The sequence below is a fragment of the Vidua macroura genome, chromosome 11 (genome assembly GCF_024509145.1).
Source record: "Vidua macroura isolate BioBank_ID:100142 chromosome 11, ASM2450914v1, whole genome shotgun sequence".
Taxonomy (NCBI): Eukaryota; Metazoa; Chordata; class Aves; order Passeriformes; family Viduidae; genus Vidua; species Vidua macroura.
In genome coordinates, this window is record NC_071581.1 from 1,541,845 (window position 1) to 1,562,175 (window position 20,331).

The following is a 20,331-nucleotide window of genomic DNA, read 5'->3' on the forward strand; positions in this document are numbered from 1 at the left end:
GTCTTCCATGGATGTGAGGCTTTGTCCTTGGGGAAGGCAGTGCCACTGCACTAAAGTAACTGGAGTGGGTGAATCCTTTCCCAGGTGGCCCAGATCTTTGGGAATGCTGCGACAACCTGTGGCCCACAGCCTTCTTGTGTGTGTCGGGACTAACTTGGAGCTGCCATGCTGGGCTGGGTTTTACCAAGCTCAGATTAAAGACCCGAGGCTCCCGCGAGTGCCGTGGTGAAGTTCAGAGCAAAGCAATGTCTTGTTGTGGTGCCAGAATGCGTTGTTCATCCAAGGTGCTGCCGACAGTCTGGAGTGAAGGTAATTCCCAGCACTTCAGGGCTGGCCTTGGCTGAGATTAGCAAGCCTAACTTAAAAAAGCACTACCATAATTGCATGTTCACTGGGAAGGGGAAAAATAATCAAATGAAAAAGGACAAAACTAGCACAGAAAAAAAAATTTATTTCCAAGCATCTACGAGAGTGGTACAAACGATAGAGACTAAAACTCAAAGCATTTGAAACTATTAAAAAATGTAGTTGACAATGTCCTTCTTAAAAATTAAACATAAAGATGTAGAAAATGCAGTTATTAATTCTAAAACTTGCTCAAAAGTGAAATAAATCCAGATAGCATCAATGACGATGGAGTCCTACAAATTACCTTTTTTTAAATTTTATTTCAATTTGATAATTTGCAAAGTGATACTTATTTATTTTCTCTTTTTTTTTAATGTTTATTTAAATTTATAATGGAGAAATGTGCAAATCTAGCAAAATATTCTTTGGATTATAAACAGAGAAAAATCAACAACCAAAGAAATTTGAACCAAGTTAATAATAAACTATAGAATTATATAGAATGCATACAGCTATAATAAAGTGAAATATTACAATAAACACTGTAGAGCAAATCTGCTAATTTAGCAAACTTTGCCTTATAAAACATAGGGATATAATGTGACAAGTGAATGCGTTATGGATATAGATCTGAAACATCAGTCATCCTTTTAAGGAGTTAAGTTTTAATCTAACTACATATATGGGGGGCGGTCTTCAGAAAAGCAACACACCAACAAATCAGTTTTCCTCTCAGATCAAGCAGTTTGGTACCTGACTGCAAATGAAGGACAGGGTCTGTAAAACAAATGTAGGAAAATCTAGTTAATAATTTTTTATTTATTGCCTCTTCCCATATTGCAGCTGCTGATTTCTGACCCTAAACAGCCAACTATATTAAATTCAGCAGAGGTACAGCTTGTACACAGATGCACAAAATGTTGATGTGCAGAACATATCCCATCCCTTGCTCCTTCTGAACTAATACTTAAAAGAAAAAAAAAGTTATAAATCCCTTTTTGGATTAAAAACATGCATTACAAAGAACAATTCTGAAAGCAATTCTGTATTTCTGTTGTCACAAATTAAAATATCTCCCTATCTGCAGATGATGCTATTCTACTGCAAATTAGAAAAAAAAAAAAAAAAACAACCAGCCAAACAAACACTCCACCCCACCCCAAAAAAAAAAAAAAAAAAAAAAAAAAAAAAAGAAAAAAGGAATTAAGTACCAAAATCTTAATTACTACTCAGGTAAGGTAATTATCAGGTAGAACAGTCCTTAGGGAAGTCACAGCTAAACTGGGTCAGATTTCAGTCTCTAGAACCTGCAGAAGCTCAGCACAGATATGGAAACTCACAAGGCTGGAGTAAAGTGTAAGCACAGAGTACTCCCGTCCACCCATAAAGTCACTCCTAAAGCCTCGGGAATCTCTAAGATATGAGATAAATGCATATTACATGGGAAATATTGAAAAGTATTACACTTAATCCAGAAAACACAGTAGGACTATATGATGATTCTTACTGTGTTCTGGGAGCAGCCACAAGCTGTAGATAGAGAGGGTACAAAATGTTCACCAGACATTACATTTGTTTTAATCTAAAAAACATTTGTAAAATGTACTTGATTTTTAAATAATCACTTAACAAGGCAACAAACCAACTACAAACACATAATAAATAAGGCTATTAAAAGGTCACAATTGTAGTAAATTAGTCAGAACTATAAATGGGACATTAGAAACACTATGTTTTTCCTTATATGCTTAATAACCAGAACAAGAATTAAAAAAGAATCAGTTTATTTCAAAGTCTGCTTCTTATATTGAAGCACATATTAAAGCAACAGTACAATGTTCATAAAATATAAGTGTGATGCTGTAACATTTCTTACATGTCAGAATACTGATATTTGTATGTATACTAAAATAAGAATTTAAAAATTGTACAAATAGATACATTAAAAATGACATAGAAATAGGGCGCCTCCCACTGAACAGAGTTTTTATATCTGGCACGTATTAGTTTAAGATGAAAGAATAAGCAAAAAGATTTACAAGAATCAGCATTAACAAGTTTGATGCTCAAGAGACATAATAATTGTACATTGTACTGTACATACATCATATGGGTTTAAGCTGGCTGAATATTATATATTTCAAGTTTAAAAATGCACTACCATATAGAGTGTCCATAGTTTAAGGCGAAATTACAGCTCAGAACTGTTATCTTTTCTAATTTGTGGAAGCTTCTTTGACATAAAAGATTTAGATGTTCATAACACATAAAAGATTTCCCTTATTTGTAGATTCGCTTTTAGCATTTTCCTTCATTTAAATATTTCGCATTTCTTAAGTGGGTTTTTTCCTTCAGTGAAGCTGGCAGCCAACTTCAAGATTTGCCTTTTGTAGGAAAAGGTACTTCACAGTATTTACCACTTTCATGTCCTTTTTTATCAAAGGAAACCTCTCTGTCAAACTTAAATGTTTAAATGAGTTTTTTCTTGATTTTTAAAAAAATACCTGCTTACATTTCCTCTGGATTCTTCAGAACTTCGGACACAGTTCTTAAGGCCAAATCTTAAACTTTATTGTTAAGAATCATCATCGAAAATGTCTTTGGAGCCATACAAGTCTGCAAGTTTCTTAAATCGAGGTCCCCAGTTTTGTAGATAGTCGTAGTCCAAGTCAGAATCTGTTGTTGCTGATTCCAAGGAGCTGAGGGACCCAGCCACGGAGCCCCTGCCCTCATAGCCATAGATCTGGATGGAGTCATAGGGAGGGGCAGTGGGGTCATTGTCAGCCTCCTGTATCCTGGTGTTGATGAAATCATCCACGTCCACACTGTTGGGCACGGGCCGCAGCCCCGGCCTGGGCAGGTACTGGTACTCGGGCTTGATGTCCTTGCGGGGGATGAAGCCGTTGATGCCGTCGGGATTCTGCAGTGTGGCGATGTCAAACGCCTCTGTGTCCTCCTCACCTCCGCCCTCATCATCGTACGTGATGATGTTCTCCCGCACGTCTTCCTCCTCAAACACAATCAGGGGCTCTTTCTTCTGCCTCTTCAGGGTTACAAACAGCACCACAATGACTGGGGAAAACAAAATGCGGGTTAGACCACACTGTCAAACAGCAGCCCCTTTGTAAGTAATTATTGCATCCCCGAGCCCTCGGCTTTCTGATGGATTGTTGCAAACTTCGGCATTTTTAGTGCTCCTTGCTAGGAAAAAACAGAGATGTTTGTATGCAGAACTAAACCCACTGATTTGAGGCTTTCTGTCTGAGCTGCATGACAGTGCTCTTACTAATTGCTCATTACTGCAACACTAATTCAAGGGAAGTGCTTGTGGGGCCCCCAGTACTGCAGAACACTGTGACACTGCCTTTGAGCAGCCCAAGCACATGAATATCTGCAACAAACCAAAGATGAATCTTTATCCTCTCCTGTATGCCCAAAGATTAACTCTAATTCCAAAGTGTCATTTCCATTAAAATGGAATTTTTTTAAGCAACACCTCCAAAGACGTATTTGTTTTGCATTCTCACTTCAAATTTCTAAAAAATAAAGTATATGAGAAAGGAAACACTATAAAATATTACAGGGAAATTAGAAAATATTGTGTAATTTTTCTTCCAAATCATCAGGAAACATTTTGCGGCACTTTCTTAAAAGCAGGTCTTCCAAGCTACTCATCTGTCTTCAACACAAGATGGGTTTGAGGGAAATAGCTGGCAGGGGCCATTAATCCTGGCTGACGTCAATAAGGAACTTGTCATCCAGGGAAGATCACAAAACTTAGAACTGTATGCTATGACCTCCTTTAAGCAGTGTCCCTGATTAGTAGGCATCAGGCCACAGGAGGACATTCTCCAAGCACATCTACACAAATTCACTGGTGTTTGCTATCGAAGATATCACAGAAGCCCAGAATGGTTTAGGATGGAAGACACCATAAAGCTCACCTCATTCCACCCCCTGCCATGGACACCTTCCACTGTCCCAGGCACTCCCAGCCCCAGTGTCCAGCCTGGCCTTGGGCACTGCCAGGGATCCAGGGGCAGCCACAGCTGCTCTGGGCACCCTGTGCCAGGGCCTGCCCACCTTCCCAGAGAACAATTCCTAATTCCCAATATCCCATCCAGCCCTGCCCTCTGGCACTGGGAGCCATTCCCTGTGTCCTGTCCCTCCATCCCTTGGCAATTGTCTCTCTCCATCTTTCCTGCAGCTCCTTCAGGCCCTGCAAGGCCACAGTGAGCTCACCCTAGATCCTCTCACAGCCAGGCAGATCAGCACTCCCTATAAAAATAAAAGCTAAAAAATTCAGATTCATTTCTACATCTTGGAGCTGAGGGCAGGATATTTTTTTTTAACACAAGCCCAGACAAGCAGCAAGGAAGGAACATTTTTCACCTAAGAGAATGACGATGCAGGCCAGGATGGCGATGAGGGCGCCAGTGCTGAGCCCCGCGTTGAGGACGTAAGCCTCGGCGTTGCAGGACAGCAGGGAGCCACTGCCGTCGCAGCCGCACACACGGATGGTCAGTGTGTTGGTGCTGCTCAGCGGGGGCACGCCGCCGTCACTGATCACGATGGGCAGGAGGTACAAATCCTGCTTCTGGCGACTGAACCCTTCCCGTCTGACCAGCACGCTCGCTGTGTTATCTGGTTGAAGAAGAGAGAGAATCGTTGTTAATTCTTCCACAGGGCTGTCCTCTTAGCCAATATTGAAAAGGAAATTATCTCGCTGCAAAGGCTCTCAATTTTCTGGGGCTTTAGCATTATTTCTACAGTAAAACAGTAGAAAATGCTGCCTTTCTAACAACCCAAGAGCAATTACAGGATTATATTTAATTCATATAGCACCACACTCAGTTTTAATTCTTTAATTAACACAAGCAACTCAGGTAATCTCTGTCTGATAGTACGTTTTAGTATTTGTAACTTTCTGAGAAATGCACAATATTTTTTCAGCTACCCAAATGGCTGGACCTTCTTATTGCTGTCTGATCTGGTTTTAGTGTCTCTCCAGAATTAAAGCTTTCAGTGGAGGGGTAAAACCCATATCTCCCTTATGTGTTCTTGGCATCACATATAAAAGCGTGGTAGACGCTGTCCCCAAATGGGCTTTGATAATGAGACTTCCACCATAACAAAAGCCAATATTTACTGTGTATGAGCAAATTTGAGCCTTGTTGTTTCAGTAAGAAATGCTGAAGGTAACAGTGCTTTATCAGAATCTGGTTTTCACCCAAACTTCCAAAGCCAGAATTCAGAGAGCTGGATCATACATGCACAGTATGTCTGGGCACATTTTGAATCACATGGATGTGAGGAAGAATTAAATCACAAAAACAAAAATGCCCTGAGTTGGAAGGGACCCACAGGGATCCAAGAGTCCAACTCCTGGCAGTATTGCTGTAACTCTATTCCCATTGTCCTCACAAGAAATGACCTGCCATGGTGCAGGGGACAGAAAATGAGCTGCCATCTCAGCACAGGATATTTTGGATGGTCCTGCATACTTCCTCTGCCTTAAGCCTTGGAAAGGAGACAGTGTGAGATGACACCCTGGGCTGAGGCAGCCTGTGCTTCCCGCTCTCAGCGGAACCAACAGGGCTCCCTTGCTGTGCCCCTCCTCTCTCTCTTAGCTCAGCCTAAACCAAAGTTTATAAAAGTTGTAAACATCCCAAAGTAAATAAAGTGAAGTAATCACATCTGTGGTTTTCAGCCCTTCAAAATCCAGTTTATATTGAAGATTTATTCCATACAACCTTTCCTGGCTTGCTATGTTCTTTATTTTTCACTGTATAACAGAAAGGGGGGAAAAAAGTGCAGTTCTTTTGTCTGCTGAAGGAGGGCTGTTCAGTTTACTGCTGCCTCAGGCTTCTGCAGATTAATCGTTTTCCTGTTGAAGAGTCAGCATAAATCCCAGAATTTAATAATGCAAACCATAAAACCTCTCCTAATGATCTAATCACTGTGATTCCCATGGAAATCTTTGAATAAATTATACCCAAAGAGAAGCATTCTTGCCTTGTATTAACCACCCTTGCAGGCAGTGCCTCTGATGTAGGACAAGGTCTGAAACTGACCCCAAATTTGGCCAATCTATGGGATGAGGAGGAAGTTTGCACAGCTTGACTCTCCCAGGAACTTCACCAGAAAAGACGAATATTTAAGGTGGAGCTGTTTGTTACACACCAAATGAATCTATCCCCCATATCTGCCCCTGTCCTGCCAGCCCACACCCCTGGTGCCCTGAATGGCCACCTGGGCTTGACAGAACTGCTGCTTTTTGGTGTTGAGCCTCACAAAAACAGCAAGTGGGTAGAAAGGAGCTTGTCAACTTCTCCTTTGCACAATGTCACATTTGCTAAGGACAGAGACACTGATAAAGATCTGATTATTACTTGTGGCTCTTGGAGATGTCCCATGTCTCCCTCAGAGTCTTCATAATCTCCTGAAAGTTTACATGCACTATCTAAACTTTGAGGCACAATTTTTTACAGGAGCTTGGTGATATCAATGTCTGCATGACAAAAGCCTTATTTTAGGACTTTAGATTAATGGGCTTGTATCACTTTGGTACAAATAGGAATACAACATCTAATATCTATTAACCTATCAGCTAACTTAAACTAATATATTGATCCAGAATGAAATATTCCCCAGAGTCCTCTAAAATGCACTTAATAATTCATTTCCTCAATGGGAGAACCAAGATTTGCTCCATTAAATGAAAAACCACAACAGAGCATATTATCTTGTAGCAAAAAATATGAACATTAACAGGGGCCTGAGCTACAGCTGCCTCAAGGCTGCAAAGGCAATGTGCAAGGAATGACAATACCATATATTCGTATATACAGTCTTTGGCTATGCATTTTTTAACATATATTTTACTTTTCTTGCCTTTTGTCAGCTGAAATAGCATTCCTAGTTAAAAATAAGAAAAGGCTGGCAAATTATTCAGCTGTTATACAGACTGGCCTGGTCCACTGGCCTGCAGTCACTTACACTAAAAAAACCTGATTTTGATCCAATGACTGATTTATCTGTTTTAATGGGAAGTGATTTTTGGTTTAACATAAATTTTTAAAAAGAAAAATCCAATCAACATGCCTGGCTAAAGTGTAAAAAGAGCTACAATACATCAAGTCTAAAAGGTCATTTTTTAAACTTCTCCTGTTACTGTTTATGTTCACTTCTCACATTTAGAAGAAACATAATATCCATAAGAGGAAAAAAAACCCCTTTCTTACCTAGAAAAAAGATAACATATAATCCCAGCTAATATTCTCATCCTTGCTTTTTTATTATTTTCAAGACCCAGGAGTAGAACTATAATGCTGGTAAAATGGCATTTTTTAAGCCAACAGAAGTTAAATGTCAATACCAGCTTAAAGCTATTACTTAACACATATGGGAGCTACTTGACTGTCAGTCCTAATGAACACAATGGGGGTTAACACAAGAAGGAAAAGAACAGTCATCTCAAGGCCATTCCCAAAATATCACATTTTTCCAGCTATTATTGCCTTGGCTATCCAATATTCAAAGATGTTGCAGGCAAAGCTTCCCTGTGCTCTCCATGAAATCTTCACAATTAGTAGCTAAAATTGCATTATTCTTGGTGATACTTATACTGATCGCCCTGACCTTTGATTTTTGTCTTTTTCTCTAGTGATATTATTGATGATTTCCATTTTTTCCTGTGTGCATAGGCAAATGTAGCTTAGTTTTTGGGGGCTTGTTAACACATAGATTGTGTAAGGAGGATTCTAGATTACAGGAGCTGACTGCAGTGTGAACTTTATCACTTATATGAGGTGTGAGGGCTGATTCAGCTAGAAAATGAAACAATTTCAGGGGTCCAGCTGTCTAAAATCTTTACCTTACCAGGAGTGGCAATCACTGTGTATAATCCATGGCAACATCCTATGACTTGACTGTTTGTGTGTTTCAAAATTTTCTTGTTGAAAAAGTGTGAAGCACATGTTTGAATTTGAAAAGTAGACTTTAGTCACTGATTTTCAGGAGCTCACAAATTTAATTTCAGGCTCTGTAAAGCTTTATCTTGTGAATTTGGGACTGCAGCCGTTCCAGTAATGCTGGGCTGAGGGAGCTCAAGGAAAGGGCATTTCAGCACAGGACCCAGCAGGGTAAAAGCAGGAAATCCATTCACTCAGAATCTGCCTCTTTGCTGTGAAGTGCCACGAGCCTCTGCTGCTGTTTTGAAGGCCTGACTTCAGTGGGAGCGGAACTGAGCAGAGCCCAGGCAGACAGTGCTGTTTGTTTATGAGCTATAATATAAGGAAACAGTGCAAAAGTAATTCTGTGTTTTATCCCAGCGTGGGCTAAGCCATTATCTCATGTTTTCCATGGGAGATGGGCTCAGCTGAAGACTTGGTAACACAGTGGGCTATTAATAGGATGTAGAATGTGATTATGCTTTTTTGGATTACTGCAATATGTGATTACTTTCAGGAGCTGGTAAAAAGAAACTCTATTAAATGATAATTATGGGACGGTATTCACTTTAAAGTTCTGTAATAGGCCCAAACACTGGAGTTTTCATTAACTGTTCTCCACAGTTAATAAAGCCATTTTTCCCTGAAAGTAGCAATTCCCTCTGAAAGCTGTGGCATGGCTTATAGAATACTCAGACTTACCACTGAAAAAACAACTTTGAATGAACATGGACATTATTTGACTTGCAAATGGTAACACACTATCCCTAAGAAGTTTTTTTATATGGGAGTACACAGAATTTTAAATTTTTTACTTTGTTCTAGTATAACTTTTAAAAACTCACAAGAATTTGGAAATTAACAACATAATTGCACCGAGGATTGAACAAAATGAGGGAAAGAAAGGATAGAAATTAATGAATTTTCTCAGCCTATTCATTTCCCAAAAAGAAAATTATGTGGGAAGATTCAATCCCTTAATACTATCTTGAAATAACCTTTTGCATTATTGTCAGGTAGAAACCTTACATTAAACTGACACCATAATTTCAACTACAACACATTTTTATCTGGGTTAATTTTGTCAGTAACAAATTTCTGCTTATGGAAATGAAGGATGAATGGATTGGCTGGAGTCAGAAACCATAATACCACTCAGAGTATCTCCACTCTGAGCTGCACTTCCTTTGCTAGATTATAAAATAGAATCTATATTCAGTTTGATGTGGTGACCATAAAATGTATTTTATAGTGAAACTTGGCCTCTGGGTCTCAAGCAAAGAATACATGCTTATTTACTCCTCTCTAAAAATACACCCATGAATTTTTCAAAACTTGTGTTTTACTGCTTTAAAGAGAATAAATATATGCCCTGCACTGACTCCTTTATGAATTGCTTACATATGTACAACTGTCAAGCACCAGGCAACAGTATTACTTTGATCAGTCAGGAATAACAGAGATTTTATTTGGGAACTCTAATGATAATTGCCCTCCCTTCAGATGTGAAGAGATATAAAGTGTGCCTCAACAGAATAGTTTTTACTGAAATCATGTATCTGGATTGTGTTGCCTTTTGTACTTCTGGCACTCTTGGATTCATTATTTAAGCCAGTTCAACCAAGTTTTACTTTTCAGAAAACAGTCAAGTTTCCCTCAAACATTAAAGCTTACTAATCAAAATCAGTTCCTTAGAAGCTGAAGCAGTTTTTGCCCTGTGAAGGGAAATAAAAAATGAACACTGAATCAGAATATAATGAAATAAATGGAATAAATATGTATAATGGCCAAACCTGTCTTTTTTTTTTTCAGTTTGCCCACTTCCTCTGGCTCTCTCAGCCTCTGACAAGTTCAGGTCACTCATGGTATTATGTTGTGATCAATTGAATTTTGACACTCACCCAGGCCTGGGTTTTTTTGCTTACAAATTTCTTATATCTTGCCATCAATCTGGATGCAAAGCTCTACTTTATTTCATGAATACCAAATTGGCAAAGGGATCAGGATATCCGGATCCTGAGACAACCAGCACAGGTATGTTCCACAGCACAAATCCCCATTTCATTTCCTGCACTGGGCAGTGATTTGATTCCATTGGGAATCTAGCCCACATCTCTTGTGATCCATAATTTACAAAAGCTGGCAGGCACAGTGGTGAACAAATACAAGCAGCCTAATAATTTATGCTGTCCCAGCTAATTTTAGGTTTGTCTAAATCAAGGACATCTGCCAGTTCCATTTACTGAGTGTTTGACAGTGGTTTTATCCTCTTCCTGGGAGATAAAATGGCAGTGGATTCTTCCTGTTGGGTATTATTATGTAATTTAAAATATGCATTCAAGAAAATTCAAGTGAGTTAACAAACATCCCACTTTCCCAGGAACATACTTGCAACTCAGCTGTATGCTTTTGCCTTCCTCCCCTAAATCTTGGAGAAAGACATTCTGCCAAAGTTAATGACGATGCTTTTGCATGACATTACATTGGCCATTAGTTCTACTTTGTCATTTCTTTGGATTCTGGTAGAGTGGGAATCTTCACACAAACCTCTGTTGTCTCTGAGTGTAAAATTTGGATTATGAATAATTTCAGGTGGTAAACTGAAGATAAATCTTGGTCCATTGGCCGAGTCATCCTTGTCATCAGCACTAATTGTAATAAATTGCTGTAAAAGAAAAGCACTCAGTAAACAAACAGCTCCTTCTCCGGGTAGATCACATACAGGCAGCATTCTGAGACAGTCCTTGAGTAAGAATTGTAAAATAGCAGTAACCCCCTCAAATACAAACATAAGCAATTAGAAACACAGAGCCAACTCCAAACTACAACAGGCAATCTTTAATTACTATTGCATTAACCACCCCAGAACTACAGCTGTAAAAGCACACACCTTCAACATTCTTATACACAAATATGTGTTAATGGTAACACAACAGATTAAATAAAATTCTGCAGCAAACTCAGCAGCTGAGAAAGTCTCTTACAAACTGCTGCTCTGACTGCAAAGGCACAGATCATGTGCAGAGCTGTATTTCCCTATGATCCTAACCCCTCTTCCTCACAGATTGCCAGGAATAAATCTGTTGGCTAAACTCTACAAGCACTGCACTAGGATTCTTCCTGTAAGACATTGAGTATTTCTGTAATATCCAAACGAGTCTCACAACTGGGAAAGCTGCCCCCAGCTGCACTGGCCCTGTGTGGGTGGGTACTCCCACCCAACACCAATCCCACTCCATGCACAAAGCACTGGATAACTGCTGATAGCAGAAATAAAGTGCCTTTCTGAGTGCTCAAAGCTTTCTGGTCAAAACCTCAAAGCAAATGTTCATCTATTCCCTCTCATTGGAGCTGACAGGACAAACCTGGGCTAATGCCCTGAGGGAAAAGCTGTGTGTGCAGGGAGGTGGGGGGAACAGGGAAGGTGGTGGGAAAAGGGAAGGTAATGGGAACAGGGAAGGGCCTGGAGGAAGTGGTGGGAACAGGACATGTTGGGAACAGTGAAGGTGTTGGGCACAGGAAGGTGGTAGGAACAGGAAGGTAGTTGGAACAGGAAGATGGTGCACACAAAGCCGTGGACAGAGGAAGACGGTGGGCACAGGGAAGGTGGGGCAGGGCAGGATGGTGGGCAGAAGAAGGTGGTGGCACAGGGAAGGTGGTGAGCACAGGGTGGTGGTGGGCAGAAGGAGGTGATGGGAAGAGGGAGGTGGTGAGAACAAGGAAGGTGCTGGGCACAGGATGTGCTGGGCAGGCCATACCTGGTTGCTTCGGGCATTCTCACACACGAAGGCTTCATAGGCAGCCGCAAACTTGGGAGCGTTGTCATTGACGTCAATGACCTTGATTGCAACGGGAACTTTGGCTTCCTGGTGCTGTTTGTCTGCAGGAGAGGCAACACTGAGATGAGACAGAAGCAGGAAAACCCCTCAAAACAAAAAATTTCCCAGCTGCATCCAAGGAAAGATCAAATATTGGAAAGATCAAATAAGCTGAGGTATTTCTGCTGAGATTTCTTGCAGTTTATCAAACTGAGACAATTGGAGGATTACAAGATTCATGCCACTGATTCTAAAACACCTCAGTGAAATACTCACGGACTTCAACTGCAAAGACAGAGATATTATGCCAAGCCATTTCTTCCCTATCCAAAGCCTTTATTGTCTTGATATTGCCATCTTCTGCATTAATAACAAAATATCTTTCAAGGTCGGTGTGTCGATCAATTGAATATCTAAAGATTGAAAGCCAGTAATTAGAGAAAAGAAGGACTTAGGAGCTTCATGCATCCAGATTTGTGCAATATAATTATTATTTCTAAATATTTGTAAGTAGTACACCTATTGTCATCCTCAATATGATTGTCAAAAGGACAATATGTGTTATTTTAAAAGGAGAATCACCTGTTTGGTTTCTACATTTAGAAAAACAGTACATCAGAATGTTTGTAGTAAGTGAAAATGCTGGTCTTTGAAGTCTCTATATCAAAGGCCTAATATACTCTTTATTTTCTTCTCTTATAAAGCATGATAAAAATATCTACTGAGATATTTTTTCTCTTCTGTTTCATATTAATCTTGTTGATCTTTTAAGTCTTCCAGTCTTTGGTTTACTCAGAATATTAATTGATCATACCAATTTATCAGCTGTTATCCACTCTCTGCACATTTGTACAGCTTTATTCAGCTCTGACTTTCATAACTTCACATTGAAATTCTTTGAAATGTTAAGTATACCCACAAAAGAGGTCTTCATAATTTCAGTTACACTGAGAACATGACAAATAAAATTAAAATAATAGAAGGGTATTATAATATAAGAATTCTTTACTATGAGGGTAGGGAGACCCTGTCACAGGTTGCCCCCAGAAGCTGTGGCTGCTCCTAGCAGTATCCAAGGCCAGGTTGGACACTGAGGCTTGGAACAACCTGGGGCAGTGGAAGGTGTCCCTGCCTATGGCAGGGGTTAGGAATGGATGAACCTTAAGGTCCTTCCAGCCCAAACCATTCCATGAGTCTGTGATTCCAAGACGATCCAACATAACTGCAGAAAGCAGGGGTCTCTGTGTGCTTCTCTTTAACAATTAACACTTAACAATTGCCCAGCCCAATCCATAATCTACATCTTAGACTTTGATGTGCTGTTATCACAGCATGGATTTTTCTCAACATATCAAAGTCTAAGATGTAGATTATGGATTGGGCTGGGCAATTTAGAATAGAGTCTACCAAAGATGCCCTTAAGTATATTTTAATTAGACATAGCTATAATATGATACAGGCTTTGAGAAACTGGCAGCTTGTGGAACAGGCATAAAAACAATGCTGGATGGTTAAACTTTCAATATTCTGGGTGTCTGTAGATCTGTCACACTGTCTTCAGAACTTGCCTAACAATTCCAAAAGCTAATGCTCAGAAGGAAACAGGAAATCCAGCAAACCTTATAGCACTGTTGGCAGCATCCGGGTCTTTGGCATGTACTTTTCCAACCACAGTACCAGATGCTGCATTTTCCTGTACTTCAAAAATGTAACTTGGCTTCAAAAACACTGGTGGTTCATCAGCATCTTCCACCGCTATTTTCACTGTCACCGTGTCCTTGAAGGGCCCGTTGCTGATGAACTTGGGGTCAATGTGGACATTGGCTGCCTCCACCTTCAGGCTGTAGGACTTTTTGGTTTCATAATCTAAGGTCTGTGAGAAACAAGAGGACAGTGCATTCCAGAGTCAGGGAAACCAGGCTGTAAGAGCAGCAGGCAGCGCCCCAGTGTTCAATGACATCAAACAAAGGTGAGCGTCTGTCAACGAGCTTGGACTGAAATGTGTGTATTTAAAAACATAAAGACTCAGATGGAAGGAGCTACATTCTATGTATGGAGCAGCATAGGAAGGCACACAAAATATCACCACAGAGTCCTGGTCCTGCCCTTTGCTTACTGTATCACTGAGGAAATCATCTGTACTGGAAATACGAATTTTACCTCCATCCAGCCTTCCAGGCAGCACAAAAGTGCAACGGATGGGAAAGAAGCTCCCACATGAGCCCTGGCTTTATCCAGGCTGGCAGGCATTCCACGTGGATGTGGTTTGAAATGCTCCTGGGTGCACCATGAGATAGCACACTGATAAGTTAAATTATTTAGGTAGTGGGGAAAATATGAAGATGGTTTGCAGTGCTTTCATTCCTGCAGTTCTTTCCAACCACAGAACTCATACGCTTTCCAAAGAGGAGGTGAAATAATATCCCATGGGACAAGTCCTTTTGGGAGCCTGATCAAAGCCACAGCACCTCTTCACCTGCATTGGCATGAAATGGCTGCAGGGTTGCATCTCAAAATGATCACTCAGGTGCCAACCACAATTCACAAAGTATGTTAACACCAGTGGAGTGGAGTGACAGCTCACTCACATTTCAAAACACACAAAAAAATCCACTCCCACCTCTAGAACAGAGACAGAAATTGAACCAGGGAAGTTTTGAGCAGAGGAGACCTCTGGGTCCCTCCCTGAGGGTCTGCCCTAAAGGGCAGGGCAGGGTTGACCAGAAGTTGACCAGGTCTTCTCCTCTGAGTTCTGATTATCTTCAAGAGGGATAAATAGCTCAAAGATACAAAGGGCAAAATGATAATGCTTCCATAATAATAAGATTTATGTTCTGTAATTTCCAATTTAAAATTAATTTGATAACGTTTTCAAAGCTCCTGCTGACGGGCTGTGTGTGAAATCCCCTCTGCTGCTTTTCCCATAGCCTGTGACTCCTTCAGAACACTATTGTGGACAATGCACAGCTGAAGAATTCAAACTATAGGGCATGAGGCTTTTCAGACTGAACATAAAGCAACAGTGAATGTCTGCTACTTATCAGCACTAGGCAAAACTTCATTAACAATGAAGCTGATGGCATCATATTTTACCATGACTTTTTATTATGAATTCATTTAGTTTGTGCAATTAATCCACTGTACAGTATTTATGTAACTCTTCTTGGTTATTTTCTTCCATTCCAATTCAGCTAATGGGGAAATGGAATATTAAGAGTTAATCACACCTTGAGAAATGAATTAAGTGAAATTTGCATTTACTAATTTTAGCTTAGGTAGTAATCCATTATTACCAAATATTCTGTCAGCAACAAAAAACACTACATAGCAATAGGCATCACTCACCTTCTTAAGCTTCACAACCCCTTCCTGAGTCTCATAATCTGTGGTGATTTCAAACATGTCCATGCCATCTCCATCAATAATGCTGTAAGCCACCAAGCCATTCTCCCCAATGTCAGGATCTTTGGCCTTCACTCTCCCCACTTCCTCTCCTGGGACAGCTGCTTCCGACACTGACATCTGGTACACACCTGGGCCAGGGAGAACAGGAAGAACAGGCATGTGCCCCAAGTGAGCAAGCTGCTCCCCACTTGTGTGTTAACTCTTTGAACTTGAGAGTTCCAAAGAAACACAGTGATTTTTGGCATTTTCACTCCTCTGAAGGAATGTTGTGTTGTGTTGCGTTGTGTTGTGTTGTGTTGTGTTGTGTTGTGTTCTGTTCTGTTCTGTTCTGTTCTGTTCTGTTCTGTTCTGTTCTAAAGAGCTTTGAGCAGCAAGTCAGCTGTGAAACCTTAACCCACATGGATAATGTGTAGAACATGACCTCCTCCCTGTTACGCCTCTGCTCAGGGAGGGACTTAAAAGGACAACTAACCACCCAGCATGCAGAAATTGTTGTGGCATCAAGGCTACCACCGATAGCAGAGAAGTTATTACAAAAATGGAAATAAAACTCTCTCTCTCACGTGACTCATGGTAAAACCTTCACCTCCGTTTCTCATTTCTGCCCATTCATTCAAGAGGCGTAAATTATATACAGTGAATTGGATAAATCCTGGATGCTGTGCTGGCTAAAGTATAAATCTGCTGCTTTCGATGGCTTGAATTTGGAGTGTGAATATAGAGCAACAATGATTATTAAAATTTCACATCACAGAGAGTATGTACCAATTTGTATGTGATTTCATGGCAAACAAAAAATGGCTTTCCCACAGCAAGTTCCAGTAGGAAAATCATCCCCAAACATCCCACAGGTATTTCCCTGGGTATTCAGGGACCCCAGAGGAGAGCAACACTGTTCCTGGATAAATATCTTTCCAACAGTTGTCCTTTAGGCACTACTGATTTCAGAACTTTCCCAACCCCCTCCAGAGTTCAGATAACATAACCTGATCCTAAATATATAAATCTATGTCAGCATATTCTGACACATCATCAGCAGTAATAAATTGGGGAGAAAAAAAAATGGATGCTAAAATAAAATAATCTAATTTATTCCCTTTTGTAATTGCTCCTATTTGCTCCATGGGCACCCTAGGAACATTAGGAGACTTACACCAGGCAGGGACTTGGCTCATTAACCATAAAAACAATTGCCACATGTCATTGAAATAGGTCATTAACTCCAGTTACAAAGAACCCAAAATTTAAGCATATATCTGATTAACAGCTTGAGCAATGAACATTAAAAAAAAAAAAAAAAGTAAAATAAGAATGAAAATATCACTAATTTGGCTGTTTATACAGACCCTGCTTTTGAGTTACAAAGCATTCCCAAATCAGATTTAACCTGGGGGTGAATAATTAAGTAGAGGAACTGCTTTTGGTCATTTCTGATAATTTAACATGTTCTTGCAAAACACTCAGTGAAGGAGCTTGAATTCATAGAAAAATCTATAATTTGATTGAGTTAACAAAATATTGTATACTGGGGTCCCAGGTTATGATGTGGAGGGAAAAGGCTTGTTTGTAAGGTACATAAAACCTGATTTTTTATGATTTAATCCTTTTTTGAAGGGTAAATAACGCTGACACAGATTTTTGCATTCAGTTCTTGCATGAGAAGCCAGGGAGCTGCAGCACTGGAAGAAGAGCTGTTAAAGCTGTTAGAGGGATGGCCACGGCCAGGACATGTCAGGGTCAGAAGTGCTGCTCAGAGGAGAAACACGGGCTGAGACGGCTTTGAGTGAGTCTGCACTGCACTCAAAAAAACCCCAAAGCCATGCAGAGATGAGCTGCAGAACAGATGTGTGGGCCCACTAATGTACTGCCACCCAGCTGTGAAGGCTGGGTCTGGTAATGTCAGCCCTGATTAATTTTATATGTGAAAAGTAAATTGCTCAGGTATAAAAAAATTGCTGTATTTGACCTCCATTAATACACTTCAACAATTAAAAAATGTAATTGTGCTAAATTTAGTTTGTTTTGCAATGGTAAATATGAGTCTTGAAGAATATATGCATATGTCTCTCTGCTCATGTAAGTTATAGAGCATGGCCCAGTAGCTTCAAAAATGAAGTGTAGGGTCAGAAATCTTTGCAATTTAATGTTGGCCCTAAAAATGTCTCACTTTTCAACACAAAACAAATAATCCAGACACTGAAGTTCCATATGTTACCAGCAAAAAATGAGTAACTAATACTTCTTTATTCACGTGTGGTGCAATAATCCATCAGTTATTGCCTCTTCAAGCCTTGGGTGTGTCTGATACTTCACAAACATGGGTCCTGGCAGGAGATGGGAGAAGGATTTTGTTGATACTCACTCTGTGGGAACTTTGGTGGGTTGTCATTGACATCTGTAAGCGTAATTGTCACTTTGGTTGTCCCTGAGAGGCCTCCCATGTGTCCTCCCATGTCCTTGGCCTGTATCACTACATGGTACTCCTCCTTGGCTTCTCTGTCCATGTTGGGAAGGGCAGTTCGGATGATTCCTGAAGGCACAAACAAAGGTGGCATACACAGATTTAATGCAAACCTGGCTGCTGCATTTTGAGTGCATTAAACACAGCAATATTTGCAGTGATGGTGGATGTTTTGCTTTCCCTGAGCATTGCTGTGAGGAAAGCAGCCCTAATATTCCACACAGAGGACAGGCCTGGAGAATTACAGCTGAGTACAGAACCAGCCTTTTAATCATCACAGCATACAGAACACACAGAAACAACACCAGCTTTCTAGTGTAGAAGCTCCAGCAAATGCTAGGAGACCAAGCTGCAGCAGAGCAGGAAGCTTTGCTCAGACACAGCAGCAGCTGCGTCCCATCAGTACGTTCAGTTCACTTTGATGTGCTCTGGTCACGAGGTGCCACTCAAAGAAACTGTTTAACAATACCTGTCTGAGCCTCCACCGAGAAGTAGGGTTGACCTTCAAGGATACTGTAAACCAATTTGGCACTGTTCCCATAGGTAGGGTCATCAGCATCTGAAGCTGTTACCTGAATAACTGATGTGCCTAAAAATGGAGAGCAAACACAGGAGGGAGAGTCAGAGGCAAACACATCTGGAAGGACCACGCAGAGATGCTTTCAGTCACACAGCAGAGCTGTTCCTAACATTTTTTTTTCCATTTTGGTAAATGAAAATCAAAGTTACTTGACAATTTCTATATGACAAAATATACTCATATGATCCAAAAAGATCTGTCAGCAGCTGTGATGGGGATTAATGCTCTAACCAGTGAAGATATAAAAGTCAGCAGTCACCCTGCACTGTTATGGCTTTTCCCCTCAGTAGTTTAAGCCTTATATTGCTTTTGTCATTACACAGCCAAACAATAGAGTTTTCCCTTACATTTTTCTCAGTAAGTTTCAGACAAATCATTCCTGTAGAAATCTCTGAGACAGACACAAGCTCAAATAGGAGATGAAAATGGAATAGATGGTGAGGCAGTAACTTCCCAGCTTTATTACACAGCTCTGCCAAAGGAATGATCTTTGGGTTTACCCCAGAGGAGTCACAGTCCATAAATTCCAGGGGATTCTTATGCTCCTTCCTAGGAGGAAAAATAGTTCTATTCTAGGAAGGTCTCCCAGTTAGGAGCTGTGCAGGGTTTGATTTGGCAGCAGATTAAATACATCAAGTGAATGATGGCTGAACACAAAAGTAAATTTTACTTCCCCAAATCCTTGACAATAAGAATGAAATAAAGCTAAGATGTCCTGACAGTGCAGCACCTTCCACAAGGGCAGTGCCCTCCTGAGCACTCACCTACATTGGATCTCTCAGGCACATTGGCATGGTAGTTTTCATGGAGAAACTCGGGTGGGTTGTCATTTATATCTTGAACTTTGACAATGAATTCAGAAGGGGGTTCCAAAGGTCTGTTTGTGTTCCTGTCCACAGCCTGAGCTGTCAGGGTATACTGAGCTCTCTCCTCCCGATCCAGTGTCTTGGTTGCATGAATGTTCCCTGATTTGTCATCAATAACAAAAATGATTCCTGCTCCTTCACCTGAGAGAATGTATTTAATGTTTCCATCTCCAGAATCAATATCTGAATGAAGCTACAAAAGGAGAAACAGACACACCTTAACAAGGGAAAACACATTTCCTGGATGTGCTTGTAAAACAAAGAAGTGCAGGAAATTGCTATCATTTCACAGTTTTCAACAATTGTGGCTTCCATCAGGCAATAATCGACATTCAGGGACATGCTGTGACCACAGGTACCCTGCATCCAGGGCAGTGCCAGCCCAGACATGCCTCCTGCCACATGCAGGACTCTGCTAAACCCAAAATTTCAGATTTAAGGAAGAGAATAGATAAAAAGATGCTTATAGCAGGTTCTTTATTCACATGAAGTTAGTGTGAGTACTAATTTTTACAAAGATTTTGTACACTTCAGTGAACCATGTTCTAGTGGGATACATGTAAAAAGCTGTTAAATGTCAAATGGGATGAGTTAAGTGATAAATTAATGAGCCGAGCTGTGCCCAGGTGTGCAAGAAGGCCATGGGCATCCTGGCTTGGAGCAAGTACAATGAGGACAGCAGGACCAGGGAAGGGACTGTCTCCTGTACTGGGGGCACTGCTGAGGCCACCCCTCGGGGCTGTGGCCAGTTCTGGGCCTCCCCATTCAGGAAGGACATGGAGGGGCTGGAGCATGTCCAGGGAAGGGAACGGAGCTGGGGAAGGGGCTGGAGCCCCAGGAGGGGCTGAGGGAGCTGGAAAGGGGCTCAGCCTGGAGAAAAGGAGGCTCAGGGGGGCCCTTG

The 20,331-nt window shown here is 40.8% G+C and overlaps 1 protein-coding gene across 3 annotated transcripts in view; it reads right to left on the reverse strand.

Moving 5' to 3' along the window:
- Positions 1 to 431: 431 nt before the first annotated feature.
- The window catches only part of CDH11 (cadherin 11), an 82,811-nt gene continuing 62,911 nt past the window's right edge, over positions 432 to 20,331 (reverse strand). For all 3 annotated transcript variants that reach the window (XM_053987374.1, XM_053987373.1, XM_053987375.1), the window contains 10 exons: positions 19,329 to 19,623; positions 18,454 to 18,573; positions 17,886 to 18,053; positions 15,464 to 15,651; positions 13,738 to 13,991; positions 12,395 to 12,531; positions 12,059 to 12,180; positions 10,848 to 10,965; positions 4,741 to 4,992; positions 432 to 3,420 (listed from right to left, as the gene is read on the reverse strand). In XM_053987374.1, coding sequence (XP_053843349.1) covers positions 2,924 to 3,420; positions 4,741 to 4,992; positions 10,848 to 10,965; positions 12,059 to 12,180; positions 12,395 to 12,531; positions 13,738 to 13,991; positions 15,464 to 15,651; positions 17,886 to 18,053; positions 18,454 to 18,573; positions 19,329 to 19,623 — 2,151 coding nt within the window. In that variant the 3' untranslated portion in view covers positions 432 to 2,923. The remainder of the gene's footprint in view (positions 3,421 to 4,740; positions 4,993 to 10,847; positions 10,966 to 12,058; positions 12,181 to 12,394; positions 12,532 to 13,737; positions 13,992 to 15,463; positions 15,652 to 17,885; positions 18,054 to 18,453; positions 18,574 to 19,328; positions 19,624 to 20,331) is intronic.